This window comes from Muntiacus reevesi, chromosome 9 (assembly GCF_963930625.1).
Source record: "Muntiacus reevesi chromosome 9, mMunRee1.1, whole genome shotgun sequence".
In the NCBI taxonomy this organism is placed as follows: domain Eukaryota; kingdom Metazoa; phylum Chordata; class Mammalia; order Artiodactyla; family Cervidae; genus Muntiacus; species Muntiacus reevesi.
The window spans coordinates 73,215,929-73,234,504 of NC_089257.1; the positions used below are offsets into that span (position 1 = coordinate 73,215,929).

The following is an 18,576-nucleotide window of genomic DNA, read 5'->3' on the forward strand; positions in this document are numbered from 1 at the left end:
TGGGTTATTAGAGCCACTTTGATTAATGACCAGGTATTTATGCATTTTCTACTTATCTTTTTGTTATTGATTTCTGGGTTAATTCCACCGTAGCCAGACAACATACTTTAAATGATTTTAATAACTCAAAATTTGTTCATACTTACTTAATACAGAAAAATTCTATTTTTGATAAACATTCCTTGTTATCTTGAGGTTTTCCCTCAAGATGTATTCTTTCTTCAATTAGGTCAAGTTAGTTAATTATGTTTTTCAGTTCTTTTATAGCTGTCTTAGTCTGTTTGGGCTGCTGTACAACAATAATTTATTTCTTGTAGTTTTAGAGACTATGAAGTCCAAATCAAGGCACTAGCATACTTAGTATTTGTTGAGAATCTTCTTTCTGGTTCTTGTTATGTCCTTACATGTTGAAAGGGATAAGTGATCTCTCTGAGCCATTTTTTGAAAGTGAAAGTGAAAGACACTCAGTCGTGTCCAACTCTTTGCGACCCCATGGACTATACAGTCCATGGAATTCTCTAGGCCAGAATACTGGAGGGGGTAGCCTTTCCCTTCTTCAGGGGATCTTCCCAACCCAGGGATCGAATCCAGGTCTCCCACACTGCAGGCAGATTCTTTACCAGCTGAGTCACAAGGGAAGCCCTTTTTTATAATGGCACTAATCCCATTCATGAGGGCTTTAAAACTTCATGACCTAATCAATTCCCAAAGTCCCACCTCCTCCTACCATTACCTTGGGGGGATTTCAATATAAATTTTGGAGAAATTTATTTAGTCTCTAGCAGGAGACTGACAAAATTTTTTGCCTATTTGTTCTATCTGTTCTTGAGAGAAGTATGGTAATGTTTTCCATTATGATTGGGGATTCATTTATATTCCTGGTTGTGTTAATGTTAACTTTATACATTTTGAAGTAATGTTTTTAGGAACATATCAGCTCAAATTGTTCTGTCTTATTGTTGAGTCAACCCTAATCAATATAAAATGTTGTTTCTCATATTTTCCAAAACTTTTTGCCTTACAGTCTACTTTATTTTGTATTGATATAGTGACCCTAGTTTACTTTTGGTTAGTGTTTGCATGGTATCTTTTCTTATTCTTTTGCTTTTAACTTTTTGTGTTCTTTGAAAGCAATGCAGAGTTGGGTCTAATTTTAGTTAATCATATATAATCATTGTCTCTTAATTAGCATGTTTAGATTATTTATATTTGTTAAAATTATTATATTTATTTAGTTTAAGTCCACAATATTGCTATTGCTTTTCTACTTATGATCTGTTCTTCATGTATTCTTCATTTCCCCCCATTTCTTTGTATTATTTGAACAATTTTAATACATGACTTTTTTCTTTTCTATTAACTTTTTGGTTATTTTGATTAATTAAAAATGATCATAAATTATTTCCTATTCTTTCTATTGAGAGGTAAGTGACATTCTTTCTTCTTCCTCAATTTTGGCTATTTTAGTGACTTGCTTTACCACTAAAACAAAAAAAATAGAATATGACATTCTGGGGCCTTTGTGTCTAGGTAATAAGAAGCATTGCAGTAAAAAAAAGAAAAAAGAAAAGAAAGGAAGAAAGAAAGAAAAAGGAAATTCTCCAGTTGTCCTGTGGTTAGAACTCCTAGCTTCCACTGCAGAGGGCCCAGATTTGATCCTTGTCCAGGGAACTAAGATCTTGCAAGCTACATGAAGCAGTCAGAAAAAAGAAGAGGATGAAGCATTGTAGTTTCCATGTCTGTGTCATAGAATGGTCATTCTGATTGAAGCCAGTCACAGGATGCCACAGTCCCAAAACTGCCATGCCAAGCTAGCCTAATGGAAAGGCTACCTATATAGAATAGTGATGGGCCATCCCAGGTTTATTACCTATTTCTTTCCACTTACAAGATACATAAATGAAAAAGCCACTTTCAATGTTCCATCCCCAGCAGATGTAACATAAAAAAAACCAAGAAACATAACTGATAGCTAGAATTGAGTCCTCTGATATAAGACACAACTTGAGTCATATCAGCCAATCCCAGCTTTACAATCCATCTCAGATGAAGTCTCAATCATTCTCAAAGTGAAAACCAGACATCCTTACTATGCCCTACCACAATTTGCCACCCTTAATTTTGAGCATAATAAAATGGTTGTTGTTCAGCATCAGAAAGTTTTGGGGGTAATTTGCTATGTAGCAATAGATTATCATAAAAGTTACATATTATTTTAATGGGGTGGCTTAGAGTTTACAATATGTATCCTTGACTAATTTCTACCTACATTAAGCTAGTAATTTTACCCTTTCCAGAACAGTGCAAGAATATTAAAACAGGTTAGCTCCCTTTATCATCTTCCCCTTCTGTGATTTTTGTTGTCAGATATCTTCACTTATATTTTTCTTTTAATATAAGAAGACATTCTTTTTATTGCTTTAAACAATTAGTATTCACTTTTTATTGCGGTAAATATACATAACATAAAATTTACCATAATAACCATTTTTAGGTGTACAATTTAGTGACATTAATTACATTTACAATGTACGTAGCCATTACCACTATTTGTTTCTAGAACTTTTACATCACCTCAAGCAGAACCTCCTGTAGCTACTGAACAATAACTCTCCATCTTCCCTGCCCACTAGGCCATGGTAACCTCTATTTTACTTTCTGTATCTATGAATTTGTCTATTCTAGGTAGTTTGTATATTTGTCCTTTTGTCTCTGTCTATTTCATTTAGTATAATGTTTTTAAGTTTCCATCTGCAAAACTGAGTTTATTGATATTTCTTCTGGCAGTCCTGATTCCAGCTTGTGGTTTATCCAGCCCAGCATTTCACATGATGCAGAGTACATCAAAGAGTATTTATCTTTTAATGATTTTTTATCTTCTTCCCGCTGAGTCATACTCTGCCCATGATATCTTTAATATAAACACTAGGTAAAAGGTTAAGCACTTATATTTATTTCCTACTGCTGCTAAAACAATTGCCAAAATCTTAGTAGCTTTAAACAACAAAAATTTTCTTTTCGTAAAATTTTGGAGGCCAGAATCTGAAATGAATCTCGTTAGGCTAAAATCAAGATATTAGCAATACTGTGTTCTTTCTGTAGACTCTAGAGAAGAATTTGTTTTCTTTCCTTGTCCAGGCTTTAGCAACTGCCCACATTCCTTGACTCATGGCCTCCTTCCATCTTCAAAGTCAACAAGGACTTAATAAATATGTCTCACATTACATCAGTTTAATGCTGACTCTTCTGTTCCCTTTTTCATTTATACTGACCCTTTTTCCACTTGTAAGCCCCCCTCTACTTTTTTGGTGTGATGATTCATTGGCATGAGGAACTCAAAATGACCAGGTGACAGTATCAGTTTCCCTTTTAATGAAACTTCTTGTTGTGTGCTTCAGTGGAAGCGTTTCTCTGTGGTGGGTGGGCGTACTCAGTCACTCAGTCGTGTCCGACTTTGCAGCCTCATGGACTATAGCCTGCCAGGCTCTGCTGTCCAGGGAACTTTTCAGGCAAGAATCCTGGAGCAGGTTGCCATTTCCTCCTCTCGGGGATCTTCCCAACTCAGGGATTGAACCCACATCTCTTGTGTCTCCTGAATTGTCAGGCAGATTCTTTACCACTGCTCCACCTGGGAAGCCTCCTGGGGGTGCAAAGACCTCTATATCCACAGAACCCAAAGGTAAAAGAATGAGAAGTAAAATCTTCACTAGTGGATTATTACAGATAGTGTTGAAAGGGAGGTACTTTCATTTCCATCCTTTAAATTTCAAACTCATAAACTCTGGTTGGCTATTAATTCAGAATATATTCTATAACATGAAGGACATCACTGTAGTCTGAAAAGTGTTGTCACTGAAACTATAACTGCAACTGAGTCTCCAAAATGCCAGACCAACATTCAATCAGGCTAGGTGTTTCAGAGTAATGGGGAACAAAGTCACTCAGTTAGTCAGTTCAGTCACTCAGTCATGTCCGACTCTTTGTGATGCCATGGACTGCAGCATGCCAGGCTTACCTGTCCATCAACAACTCCTGGAATTTGCTCAAACTCATGTCCATCCAGTTGGTGATGCCATCCAATCATCTGTCATCCCCTTCTCCTCCTGCATTCAATCTTTCCCAGCATCAGGGTCTTTTCCAATAAGTCAGTCTTCACATCAGGTGGCCAAAGTATTGGAGCTTCAGCTTCAGCATCAGTTCTTCCAGTGAATTTTCAGGATTGATTTCCTTTTAGTCCAAGGGACTCTCAGAAGTCTTCTCCAACACCACAGTTCAAAAGCATCAATTCTTCAGCACTCAGCCTTCTTTACAGTCCAACTCTCACATCCATTCAAGACTACTGTAAAAACATATCTTTGATTAGATGGACCTTTGTCAGCAAAGTAATGTCTCTGCTTTTTAATATGCTGTCTAGGTTGGTCATACTTTTTCTTCCAAGAAGCATGCAACTTTTAATTTCATGGCTGCAGTCACCATCTGCAGTGATTTTGGAGCCAAGAAAATTAAAATCAGCCACTGTTTCCACTGTTTCTCCATCTATTTGCCATGAAGTGATGGGACCAGATGCCATGATCTTAGTTTTTTGAATGTTGAGTTTAGAGCCAACTTTTTTACTCACCCCTTTCAGTTTCATCAAGAGGCTCTTTAGTTCTTCTTTGCTTGCTGCCATAAGGATGGTGTCATCTGCATATCTGAGGTTATTGATATTTCTCCCATCAATCTTGATTCCAGCTTGTGCTTCATCCAGCCTGGCATTTCACATGATTTACTCTGCATATAAGTTAAATAAGTAGGGTGAGTAGCCTTGACATACTCCTTTCACAATTTGGAACAAGTCCATTGTTCCATGCCCAGTTCTAACTGTTGTTTCTTGACCTGCATACAGATTTTTCAAGAGGCAGGTAAGGTGGTCTGGTATTTGCATCTCTTAAAGAATTTTCCACAGTTTGTTGTGATCCATACAGTCAAAGTATTTGGCATAGTCAATAAACCAGAAATAGATGTTTTTCTGGAACTCTCTTGCTTTTTCTGTGATCCAGTGGATGTTGAAAATTTGATTGCTGGTTCTTCTGCCTTTTCTAAATCTAGCTTGAACATCTGGAAGTTCTCAATTCATGTACTGTTGAAACCTAGCTTGGAGAATTTTGAGCATTATTTTGTTAGTGTGTGAGATGAGTACAATTGTGCAGTGGTTCGAACACTCTTTGGCATTGCCTTTCTTTGGGACTGAAATGAAAACTGACTTTTCCAGTTCTGTGACCGTGGATGAGTTTTCCCAATTTGCTGGTGTATTGAGTGCAGCACTTTCACAGCATCATCTTTTAGGATTTGAAATAGGTCAACTGGAATTCCATCACCTCCACTAGCTTTGTTCATTGTGATGCTTCCTAAGGCCCACTTGACTTCACATTCCAGGACATCTGGCTCTAGGTGAGTGATCACACCATCATGGCTATCTGGGTCATTAAGATCTTTTTTGTATAGTTCTTCTGTGTAGTCTTGTCACCTCTTCTTAATATCTTCTGCTTCTGTTAGGTCCATACCATTTCTGTCCTTATTGTGCCCATCTTTGCATGAAATATTCCCTTGGTATCTCTAGTTTTCATAAAAAGATCTCTAGTCTTTTCCATTCTATTATTTTTCTCTATTTCTTTGCATTGATTATTTAGGAAGGCTTTCTTATCTCTCCTTGCTGTTCTTTGAAACTCTGCATTCAGATGGGTATATCTTCCTTTTCTCCTTTGCCTTTTGCTTCTCTTCTTTTCTCAGCTATTTGTAAGGCCTCCTCAGACAACCATTTTGCCTTTTTGCCTTTCTTTTTCTTGGTGATGGTTTAGAATACTGCCTCCTATACGGTGTCACAAACCTCTGCCCATAGTTCCTCAGGCATTCTGTCTATCAGATCTAATCCCTTGAATCTCTTTGTCACTTCCACTGTGTTGTTGTAAGGGATTTGATTTAAGTGACACCTGAATGGTCCAGTGGCTTTCCCTGCTTTCTTCTATTTAAATCTGAATTTTGCAATCAGGAGTTCATGATCTGTGCCCAAGTCAGCTACTGGTCTTGTTTTTGCTGACTATATAGAGCTATCCAGGAGTATAAAGTATCAATTCCAGTGAGAATCAAGTGTTGCCCCTTCTGTAATGAAAGTGTTCCGACTAACTGATATCTCACAAGAAACCTGGTTAATTTCCTCAAGGAATGAGACTATATTAGGGGATCAGTGTTGCCCTCTACTTTGACAAAGTGGACACTCAGAAGTAGTAGTAGCCAGATATGGTGAGTTAAAATTGATGTTGCTGATTCCACAAATAACCTCTATTCCTGTTGCCATGGCCATTTTGTTCATGAGCCTATTGAACAAGGAGAACAGCGGCTAGGGAAAAAAGACTGAGTGAATGGGTCAACTTGCCCACTTGATTATTAATATTCTTCTCTGCTGAAATTGCTTTTTGGTGAGAATTGATATGGGATACGAATATCTTCACAGTTGGTGCTCAAGTGTGAGAGGTCTGGAGGGATCTGATCTCTTCCCCAACAATTTTCTAACCAAAAAACAAGTTTCTTTCCAAATCCCTGACCATCTAGTCAAACCATCAGTTATTCTCCATCTGTAGATCTGTATTACTGGCCATCTTTCCTTCCAGGCATAGTATACAATGGGTATGATGCTTGAAGTTCTGTCCCCTATAAGTATTTCTCTTCTGAGCCACTCTTGGATGAGATTCCATGTACATATGGAACTTACTATAGGTCACACTTTGCACTAGACCTCCTGAGACCTGCTAGGTCCTGAATTTACCAATAGAATTCTAACTAAGTGATGTTGTGTGACTTCCATGACAGGGCCTTGCAATTTCTCTCTCTCTGTCTATATCTCTCATACTTTGAAACCTACACACTGCGAAGAAACTCTAAACTGAAAGTGTATGTGGAGAGAGAAGCCAGGTCACCACAGATGTTCCAACAGTCCAAGCTGAAGACCCAGATATGTGGGTGAGACCATATTAAATCATCCAACTCCATCTGATCTGGCAAATGACTAGGCCCAAGTACATGATTCCACACAAAAATAGAAGTTCTCTTTCAACCCACAGAACGTGGTTTTTGCTTTAAGTTACTAAATTTGAGAGTGGTTTGATACAGTAATATACAAATTTAGAAAATACTGTTCAGATTTCAAACCATCATAAATTCTTCTTGATACTCAATTTGGAGTTTTACTTAAGAATATTACATCTTCCTTTCAGAAAGAATATTTGTGTTGATATGGGCTGCACCATCTCCCACAGGCAATTGTGGTGGGACTTCAAATTGTGATACTGGTGTTAAGGATTACTTCAACTTGGCTTTATTTGATTTGATTTAATATAAGCAAAGGAGTGGATGGGGAACATTTTAAGAGTTATTTATGGTTTGGGGAGGAATAAGGTATGAGGGAAAATGTTACCAAAGATAGCTTTCCAAGATATAAGAATTGCTTGGAGTAGTTTGACTAAATTTGCACTAACATGAGAGGTAGATAAGGTTTGTAAATCAGTGGATTACTACAGGAATAAGGAGGCTTTTGTAATGATAATAATAGATAATATTTGTTGAATGCTCTTCTGTGCCAGGAGCTGTTCTAAATGCTTTACAAACATTAACTCATCTATTCCTAAATGTAGCTGTATGAAATAGAACTGTCATTCCCATATTTTAGATAAGAAACTGAGCCCAGAAGTTACGCAGCTTGTTCAGGATCAAGTACCTACACAGCGATTAAGTGCTAACACTTGAGCCCAGACAATATCACGCCATGCCTAGTGTACTTAACCACTAGGCTGTGTTTTGTCTTTCTCCTACATTACTCTGGACTATACAAAAGTGATACAACCAAAGTTTTGGACATTTTATTTACACCTCCTGGTAATAGAATTACCAATTTAAGGGTAAACCCCTGTGAGAATAATACCAGTATTACCTGGCTTGTGAAATCAAACTGTGATTGGATAATATTTCTAAAATCTATTTCACAACAGTAAAATCTATCTCATGATTTTCACTCGTTTTACCCTAATTAGGCAAAAAGCTAATTAGAGGTAGAAAACCCAGTTTCAACAATAAAATCCTATGTGTTTGAACCTTTAGAATGTCGCTGTATTCCAACACTTTAAACGTCTGATTAACATAAGAAGACAAGGGGAGCCACGTCAGATAGTGAGATATATTAATCCTAAAGAGGTAAGGACATTATATTTTTTTCATGATGTATAAATACCTTTATTTTTTATTCTTTTCAAGTGAAGTATAATTGCTTTACAATGTTGTATTAGTTTCTGCTGCACAACGAAGTGAATAAGCTACATGTATACATATATCCACTCTATCTTAGACCATCCTCCCACCCCACCCATCTAGGTCATCACAGAGCCCTTGTGATGTACAGAAGGTTCCCACTAACTATCAGTTTCACACAAGATAGTGTATATACATCAATCCTAATCTCTTAATTCATCCCACCCTCCCATTCCCCCTGTGTCCACATATCTGTTCTCTACACCTGCATCTCTACCCTTGCCCTGGAACTGGGTTAATCTGTACAACATTTCTAGATTCCACATATATGCGTTATTTAATATCTTTGTTTTACTCTTTCTGACTTACTTCACTCTGTACGACAGACTCTAGTTCATTCACATCTCTACAAGTGACTCAATTCTGTTTCTTTTTATGGCCAAGTAACATTCCATTGTTTATATGTAGCATATCTTTTTTATCTATTCATCTGTCTTTGGACATTTAGGTTTTCATGTCCTGGCTACTGTAAATAGTGCTACAGCGAACATTGGAGTACATGTGTCATTTAGAATTATAGTTTTCTCAGGGTATATGCCCTGTAGTGGGATTATTGGGTCATATGCTTGTTCCTTTTTAGCTCTTTAAGGTGGAACTTTTTAAGTTTCCATACTGTTCTCCACAGTGGCTGTATCAATTTACATTCCCATCAACAGTGCAAAAGGGCTCCCTTTGCTCCACATCCTCTCTAGCATTTATTGTTTGTAGTTTTTTTGATGATGGCCATTCTGACCAGTATAAGATGATGCTTCTGTTGTACTTTTGATTTGCATTTCTCTAATAATTAGCACTTCATGGGAAATAGATGGGGAAACAATGGAAGCAGTGTCAGACTTTATTTTGGGGGGCTCCAAAATCACTGCAGATGGTGATTGCAGCCATGAAATTAAAAGACGCTTTCTTCTTGGAAGGAAAGTTATGACCAACCTAGATAGCATATTAAAAAGCAGAGACATTACTTTGCCAACAAAGGTCTGTCTAGTCAAGGCTATGATTTTTCCAGTGATCATGTATGGATGTGAGAGTTGGACTGTGAAGAAAGCTGAGCACCGAAAAATTGATGCTTTTGAACTGTGGTGTTGGAGAAGACTTTTGAGAGTCCCTTGGACTTCAAGGAGATCCAACCAGTCCATCTTAAAGGATATCAGTCCAGGGTGTTCATTGGAAGGACTGATGCTGAAGCTGAAACTCCAATACTTGGGCCACCTCATGCGAAGAGTTGACTCATTGGAAAAGACCCTGATGCTGGGAGGGATTGAGGGCAGGAAGAGAAGGGGACAACAGAGGATGAGATGGCTGGATGGCATCACCGACTTGATGGACATGAGTTTGAGTAAACTTTGGGAGTTGGTGATGGACAGGGAGGCCTGGCGTGCTGCTGTTCATGGAGTCGCAAAGAGTTGGACACAACTGAGCGACTGAACTGAACTGAATATTCCATTGTATGTATATACCACAGCTTCTTTATCTATTTATCTGTCCATGGACATCCAGGCTGCTTCCCTGTTCTAGCTATTGTAATAGTGCTGCAGTGAATATTGGGGTACATGCACCATTTTCAGTTATGGTTTTCTCAGGGTATAGTCCCAGTAAGTGGGATTGTTGGGTCATATAATACTTCTAAGGGCTTCCCAGGAACAACCTGCCTGCCAATGCGGGAGTCATAAGAGATGTGGGTTCAATCTCTGGTCAGAAAGACCCCCTGGAAGGGGAAATGGCAAACCACTCCAGTGTTCTTGCCTGCAGAATCCCTGAACGGAGGTGGCCAGAGGGCTACAGTTCATAGGGTCACAAAGAGTTGGACAAGACTGAAGTGACTGAGCACGCAAATACACATGGTAGTTTTATTCCTAGTTTTTAAAGGAATCTCCATACTGTTCTCCTGAAAGTCTAATACTTTGGCCTCTGATGCGAAGAGCTGACTCATTTGAAAAGACCCTGATGCTGGGAAAGATTGAGGGCAGGAGGAGAAGGGGACCACAGAGGATGAGATGGTTGGATGGCATCACTGACTCAATGGACATGAATTTGGGTGGACTCTGGGAATTGGTGATGTACAGGGAGGCCTGGTGTGCTGTGGTTCATGGAGTCGCAAAGTCAGACATGACTACGCGACTGAACTGACACTGTTCTCCATAGTGGCTGTATCACTTTCAGTTCAGTTCAGTTGCTCAGTCATGTCCACCTCTTTGCGACCCCATGGACTGCAGCACACCAGGCTTTCCTATCCATCACCACCTTCCAGAGCCTGCTCAAACTCATGTCCATCGAGTTGGTGATGCCATCCAACCATCTCATACTCTGTTGTCCCATTCTCCTCCTGCCTTCAATCCTTCCCAGCAACAGGGTCTTTTCCAATGAGCCAGTTCTTCACATCAGGTGGCCAAAGTATTACATTCCCCCCAACAGTGCAAAAGCAGGATTTTTTTTTACCACCTCCTTGAGTTAGGAAAAAAAATTTTTTAATGGGACTTAAAAGCTTTTGCACACAAAGAAAACCATAAATGAGAGGAAAAGACAGTCCTCAGAATGTGAGATAGTATTTGCAAACAAAGCAATGAATGAAGGATTAATCTCCAAAATATACAAAGAGCTCGTGGAAACCAATATAAAAAGAAAAACAAACAAAAATCCCTGTCAAAAAAATGGGTGGAAAACCTAAACAGACATCTCTCCAAACATGAGAAACTGATGACAAGAGGCACATAAAAAGATGCTCAACATTGCTAATTATTCAGTTCAGTTCAGTTCAGTCGCTCAGTCGTGACCGACTCTTTGTGACCCCATGAACAGCAGCACGCCAGGCCTCCCTGTCCATCACCAACTCCCGGAGTTTACTCAAACTCATGTCCATCAAGTCGGTGATGCCATCCAGCCATCTCATCCTCTGTGGTCCCCTTCTCTTCCTGCCCCCAATCCCTCCCAGCATCAGGGTCTTTTCCAATGAGTCAACTCTTCGCATGAGGTGGCCAAAGTATTGGAGTTTCAATTTCAGCTTTCCTATTTTCCTGTAAGAGTTTTATAGTATCTAGTCTTACATTTTGGAGAAGGCAGTGGCACCCCACTCCAGTACTCTTGCCTGGAAAATCCCATGGACGGAGAAGCCTGGCAGGCTGCAGTCCATGGGGTCGCGAAGTGTCGAACATGACTGAGCAACTTCACTTTCACTAGTCTTACATTTAGGTCTTTAATCCATTTTAAGTTTATTTTTGTGTACGGTGTTAGGTAGTGTTCTACTTTCATCCTTTAATATGTTGCTGTCCAGTTTTTCCAGCACCATGTATTGAAGAGGCTGTCTTTTCACCATTGTATATCATTGCTTCCTTTGTTGTAGATTACGTGGCCATATGTGTGCAGGTTTATCTCTGGGCTTTCTATTTTGGGCCACTGATCTATATTTCTGTTTTTGTGCCTATACCATACACTCTTGATTACTGTAGCTTTGTAATATAGTCTGAAGTCAGGGAGCCTGATTCCTCAAGTTCCGTATTTCTTTCTCAAGATTGATTTGACTTTCAGGATCTTTTGTGTTTCCATACAAAATGTAAAGATTTCTCTTCCAACTCTGTGAAGAATGCCACTGGTAATTTGATAGGGAATGCATTGAATCTGTAGCTTGCTTTGGGTAGTATAGTCATTTTCACAATATTGATTTTACCAAACCAAAAACCTAGTATGTCTCTTCATCTGTTTGTGCATCTTTGATTTCTTTCATTTGTGTTTTATAGTTTTCTGAGCACAGGTCTTTTGCCTCTTTCGGTAGGTATCAGTTCATTTCAGTTCAGGCACTCAGTCACGTCCAACTCCTTGTGACCCCATGGACTGCAGCATGCCCGGCTTCCCTGTCCATCACCAACTCCCAAAGCCTGCTCAAACTTATGTCCATCAAGTCAGTGATACCATCCAACCATCTCATCCTCTGTCGGCCCCTTCTCCTCCTGCCTTTAATCTTTCCTAGCATCAGGGTCTTTTCCAGTGAGTCAGTTCTTTGCATCAGATGGCCAAAATATTGGAGTTTCAACTTCAGCATCACTCCTTGCAATGAATATTCAGGACTGATTTCCTTTAGAATTGACTGGTTGGATCTCGTTGCTGTCCAAGGGACTCTCAAGAGTCTTCTCCAACACCACAGTTCAAAAGCATCAATTCTTTGGAGCTCAGCTTTCTTTATGGTCCAACTGATATACATATATGACTACCAGAAAAACCATAGCTTTGACTAGACAGACCTTTGTAGGCAAACTTAGCTGTTTTATGCTTTTTGTTGCGATGGTAAATGGAATTGTTTCCTTAATTTCTCTTTATGATCTTTTGTTCGCAGTATATAGGAATGCAAGAGATTTTTGTGTATTAATTTTGTAGCTTGCAACTTTACTTAATTCATTGATGAGCTCTAGTAGTTTTCCAGCAGAAAGATGGCGGAATAAAAGGACATGCACTCATCTTCTCCTGCAAGAACTCCAAAATTACAACTCGCTGCTGAACAACCATTGACAGAAAAATGTAGGACCCCACCGTAAAAGGATATTCCACGTCCAAGGGCAAAGAAGAAGCCCCAACAAGACAGTAGGAGGGGTGAAATCCCATTTAGAATCAAACCCCATACCCACCAGAAATGCTTGGAGGGCTCAAACAAAACCTTATGTGCACCAGGACCCAGAGGCCCCACAGAGACTGAGTCAGACCTACCTTTGAGTGTTTGAGTGTCTCCTGTGGAGGTACGGGTCAGCAGTGGCCTGCCGCAGGGACAGGGGCACTGGCGGCAGAAGACCTGGGTCACGCAGTGTTACCCACCATAGAGCCTCCAAGCAGATGACCCACAATCTGCAGAACTATTATACCAAAGAAATTCTCACACTGTTGAGAAAGTTGTAGGACCAACAACAGATTTCCCAACCTGGGAATCTGGCAAAGGGACTGAGAACCTCCAGGGAATTTTACTTTGGAGGCCAGTGGGATTTGATTACAGAACTTCCACAGGACTGTGGAAACCTACTCTTGGAGGGCCTAAACAAAACCTAGTGTGGACCGGGAGAAAGGAGCAGTGTCCCCACAAGAGACTGAGTCATACTTGCCTGTGAGTGTCCAGGAGTTTCCAGTGGAGGCTGGGTTGATAGTTTGGCCTCAGACAAAACAACAGGGAGGGAAAACAGCCCCACCCATCAACAGAAAATCAATAGAAAATTAGATTAAAGATTTACTGAGCCTGGTTCCATCAGAACAAATCCCAGTTTTATCCATAGTCTCTCCCATTAGGAAGCTTCCATAGCCTCTTATCCTTATTCAGCAGAGGACAGACAGAAAGAAAATCACAATCACAGAAAATTAACCAAACTGATCAAATGGACCACAGACTTGTCTAACTCAATGAAACCATGAGCCATGCCATGTAGGGCCACCCAAGAGGGATGGGTCATGATGGAGAGTTTTGACAAAAAGTGGTCCACTGGAAGGAGAATGGGAATGGCAAACCACTTCCGTATTCTTGCCTTGAGACCCCATGAACAGTATGAAAACGTAAAAGGATAGGACACTGAAAGATGAACTCCCCAGGTTGGTAGGTGCCCAATACGCTACTGGAGAAGGGTGGAGAAATAACTCCAGAAAGAATGAAGAGATGGAAACAGCACAACACCCAGTTGTGGATGTGACTAGTGATGGAAGTGAAGTCTGATGCTGTAAAGAAGAATATTGCACAGAAACCTGGAATGTTAGGTCCATGAATCAAGGTAGATTGGAAATGGTCAAACAGGAGATGGCAAGAGTAAACATTGACATTTTAGGAATTAGTGAACTAAAATGGACTGGAATGGGTGAATTTAATTCAGATGACCATTACGTCTACTACTGTGGTCAAGAATTCCTTAGAAGAAATGGAATAACTGTCATAGTCAATAAAAGAGTCCAAACTGCAATACTTGGTTGCAGTCTCAAAAAAGAATGATCTCTGTTTGTTTCCAAGGCAAACCATTCAGTATCACAGTAACACAAATGCCACTTGGATTCAGCAACCACTAATGCTGAAGAAGCTGAAGTTGAATGATTCTATAATGACCTACAAGACCTTCTAGAACTAACACCAAAAAAATATGTCCTTTTCATCATAGGGGACTGGAATGCAAAAGTAGGAAGTCAAGAGATACCTGGAGTAACAGAGAAGTTTGGCCTTGGAGTAAAAATGAAGCAGGGCAAAGGCTAACAAGAGTTTTGCTAAGAGAACGCACTGATCATAGCAAACACCCTCTTCCAACAATACAAGATATGACTCTACACATGGACATTACCAGATGGTCAATACTGAAATCAGATTGATTATATTCTTTGCAGTCAGGGATGGAGAAACTCTATACAATCAGCAAAAAGAAGACCAGGAGCTGATTGTGGCTCAGATCATGAACTCCTTATTGCCAAATTCAGGCTTAAATTGCACAAAGTAGGGAAAACCAATAGACTATTCAGGTATGACCTAAATCAAATCCCTTACGATTGTACAGTGGAAGTGACAAATAGATTCAAGGGATTAGATATGATAGACAGATGCCTGAAGAACTATGGGCAGAGGTTCATGACATTGTATAGGAGGCAGTGATCAAAACCATCCCCAAGAAAAGGAAATGTGAAAAGGCAAAATGGTTTTCTGAGGAAGTCTTACAAATAGCTAAAAAAGAAGAGAAGCTAAAGCAAAGGATAAAAGGAAAGATATATCCATTTGAATGCAGCATTCCAAAGAACAGCAAGGAGAGATAAAGCCTTCTTCAGTAATCAATAAAAAGAAATAGAGGAAAAAGTAGAATGGAAAAGACTAGAGATCTTTTCATGAAAGTTAAAGATGCCAAGGGAATATTTCATGCAAAGATGGGCACAATAAGGACAGAAATGGTATGAACCTAACAGAAGCAGAAGATATTAAGAAAAGGTGGCAGGAATACGCAGAAGAATTATGCAAAAAAGATCTTCATGACCCAGATAACCATGATGGTGTGATCACTCACCTAGAGCCAGATGTCCTGGAGTGCGAAGTCAAGTGGACCTTAGGAAGGATCACTACAAACAAAGCTAGTGGAGGTGATGGAATTCTAGCTGAGCTATTCAAATCCTAGATGACGATGCTGTGAAAGTGCTGCACTCAATACACCAGCAAATTGGGAAAACTCATCTGTGGACACAGGACTGGAAAAGTCAGTTTTCAGTTCAATCCCAAAGAAAGGCAATGCCAAAGAGTGTTCAAACTACTGCACAATTGCACTCATCTCACACACTAACAAAATAATGCTCAAAATTCTCCAAGCTAGGCTTCAACAGTACGTGAACTGAGAACTTCCAGATGTTCAAGCTGGATTTAGAAGAGGCAGAGGAACCAGCGATCAAATTGTCAACATCCATTGAATCATAGAAAAAGCAAGATAGTTCCAGAAAAACATCTATTTCTGCTTTAATGACTATGCCTAAACCTTTGACTGTATGGATCACAACAAACTGTGGAAAATTCTTCAAGAGATTGGAATACCAGACCACCTTACCTGCCTCCTGAAAAATCTGTATGCAGGTCAAGAAACAACAGTTCAAACCAGGACTTGTTCCAAATTGTGAAAGGAGTATGTCAAGTCTGTATGTTGTCACCCTGCTTATTTAACTTATATGTAGAGTACATCATGCAAAATGCCAGGCTGGATGAAGCACATGCTGGAATCAAGATTGCTGGGAGAAATAGCAATAACCTCAGATATGCTGATGACACCACCCTTATGGCAGTAAGTGAAGAAGAACTAAAGAGCCCTTTGATGAAAGGGAAAGAGGAGAGTGAAAAAGCTGGCTCTAAACTCAACATTTAGAAAACGAAGATCATGGCATCTGGTCCCATCACTTCATGACAAACAGATGGGGAAACAATGGAAGCAGTGACAGACTTTATTTTTCTTGGCTCCAAAATCACTGCAGATGGTGACTGTAACCATGAAATTAAAAGATACTTGCTCCTTGAAAGGAAAGCTATGACTAACCTAGACAGCATATTAAAAAGCTGAGACATTATTTTGCCAAGAAATGTTCATCTAGACAAAGCTATGGTTTTTCCAGTAGTCATGTATGGATGTGAGAGTTGGACCATGAAGGAAGCTGAGCACTGAAGAATTGATGCTTTTGAGCTGTGATGTTGGAGAAAACTCTTGAGGTTCTTTGGACTGCAAGGAGATCCAACCAGTCAACCCCAAAGCAAATCAGTCCTGAATATTCATTGGAAGGACTGATGCTGAAGCTGAAGCTCCAATACTTTGGCCACCTATGCGAAGACTGACTCATTGGAAAAGATCCTGATGCTGGGAAAGATTGAAGGCAGGAGGAGAAGGGCATGACAGAAGATGAGATGGTTGTATGGCATCACCAGCTGGGTGGACACGAGTCTGAGCAAGCTCCTGGAGTTGGTGATGGGCAGGGAAGCCTGGCGTGCTGCAGTTCATGGGGTTGTAAAGATTCAGATGTGACTGAGCAATTGAACTGAATTGAGCTGAGTAGTTTTCTGGTGGTATCTTTAGGATTTTCCAGGTGTCACATCATGTCATCTGCAACAGTGACAATTTTACTTCTTCTTCTCCAATTTGGATTACTTTTATTTCTTTTCTTCTCCAATTGCCATCGTTAGGACTTTTAAAACTGTTTCCAAAAAACGTTCAAGGGTCTATATGCTTTTCTTGTTCCTGATCCTAAAGGAAATGCTTTCACTTTTTCACCAGTTAGAATGTTGTTAGTTGTGGATTTGTTGTATATGGCCTTTATTATATTTAGGTAGTTTCCCTCTATGCCCATTTTCTGGAGAATTTTTATGATAAATGGGTGTTACATTTTGTCAAAAGTATCATCTGCATCTCTTGAGATGATCATATTGTTTTTAATCTTTACTTTTTAATATGGTATATCACATTGATTTGCATATATTGATGAATCATTACCTCCCTTGGATAAATCCCACTTGATCATGATATACTATGTTTTTAATGTGCTGTAGGATTCTGTTTACTAGTATTATGTTGGGGATTTTTGCATCTATGTTCATTAATGTTATTGGTCTGTAATTTTCCTTTTTTGTGATATATTTGTCTGCTTTTGGTATGAGGGTGATAGTGATAATGGCCTTGTGGAATGAGTTTGGAAGTTTTTCCCCCTCTGTAGTTTTTTAGAAGACTTTGAGAAGGGTAGGTGTTAGCTTTTCTCTAAATATTTGATAGAATTTTCCTTTGAAGCTATTTGGTCCTAGACTTTTGTTTGTTGGAAGAGTTTTAATTATAGTTTTAATTTCATCACTTGTGATTGTTCTGTTAATATTTTCTAATTCTTCCTGGTTCAGTCTTTGAAAATTGTACCTTTCCAAGAATTTGTTCATTTCTTCCAGGCTGTCAGTTTTATTGGCATATAGTTGCTTGTAGTAGTCCCTTATGATCCTTTGTATTTCTGCAAAGGATTCACTTGTAGTTTCTCCTTTTTCATTCCTAATTTTGTTGATTTGAGCCCTGTCCCATTTTTTTGACGAAGAAGAACTACCATTCTGATAGTGTGGGATATCTCATTGTGGATTTGACTTGCATTTCTCTAATGATTAGCAATGTTGAGCACCTTTCTTTTACATCTAAAAGAGCTAGAAAAAGAAAAACAAAACCCAAAATTAATAGAAGAAATGAAATCATGAGGATCAGAGCAGAAATTAGTGAAATAGAAACCAAAAAAACCAGGAAAGATTAGTGAAACTAAGAGGTGCTACTTTGAAAAACACTAAACTGATGACACGGTATCCAGACACATCAAGAGAAAAAGAGAGAGAGCTCTTTAAGGTCAGTGTTTTCTGACTGATCTGTCCAAATGATCTGTTCATTCTTGAAAATGGAGTGTTAAAGTCTGCTATTATTAATGTGTTACTGTCCATTTCTCTCTTTATATCCATTAATGTTTGCTTTATATAATTAAGTAAGTGTTCCTGTATTGAGTGCATCTATATTTAAAATTATTTTATATTCTTTTTGTATGGATCCTTTTATCATTATGCATTGTCCTTTGTCTCTTGATGCAGTCTTTGTTTTAAAGTCTATGTAGTCTGATATAAATATTCCTACCTGACTTTCTTTTGATTTACATTGCACAGAATACCTTTTTCCATCCCCTCTCTTTCAGTCTGGATGTGTCTCTAGATCCTAAGTGGATCTTGTAGAGTCTTGTTTTGTATCCATTTTGCATCCGTCACCCTATGTCTTT

At 39.1% G+C, this 18,576-nt stretch overlaps 1 protein-coding gene across 9 annotated transcripts in view; it reads left to right on the top strand.

Moving 5' to 3' along the window:
• The window catches only part of C9H11orf65 (chromosome 9 C11orf65 homolog), a 107,721-nt gene that overhangs the window by 66,003 nt on the left and 23,142 nt on the right, over positions 1-18,576 (top strand). For 5 of the 9 annotated variants that reach the window (XM_065944065.1, XM_065944062.1, XM_065944063.1 and 2 more), the window contains one exon: positions 8,131-8,223. The exons of 3 other annotated variants lie outside the window; for them this stretch is intronic. In XM_065944065.1, the coding sequence (XP_065800137.1) occupies positions 8,131-8,223 (93 nt within the window). Of the gene's footprint in view, positions 1-8,130; positions 8,224-18,027; positions 18,159-18,576 lie in introns of those variants that run through there. One more of the 9 variants, XM_065944067.1, reaches the window with a different exon arrangement.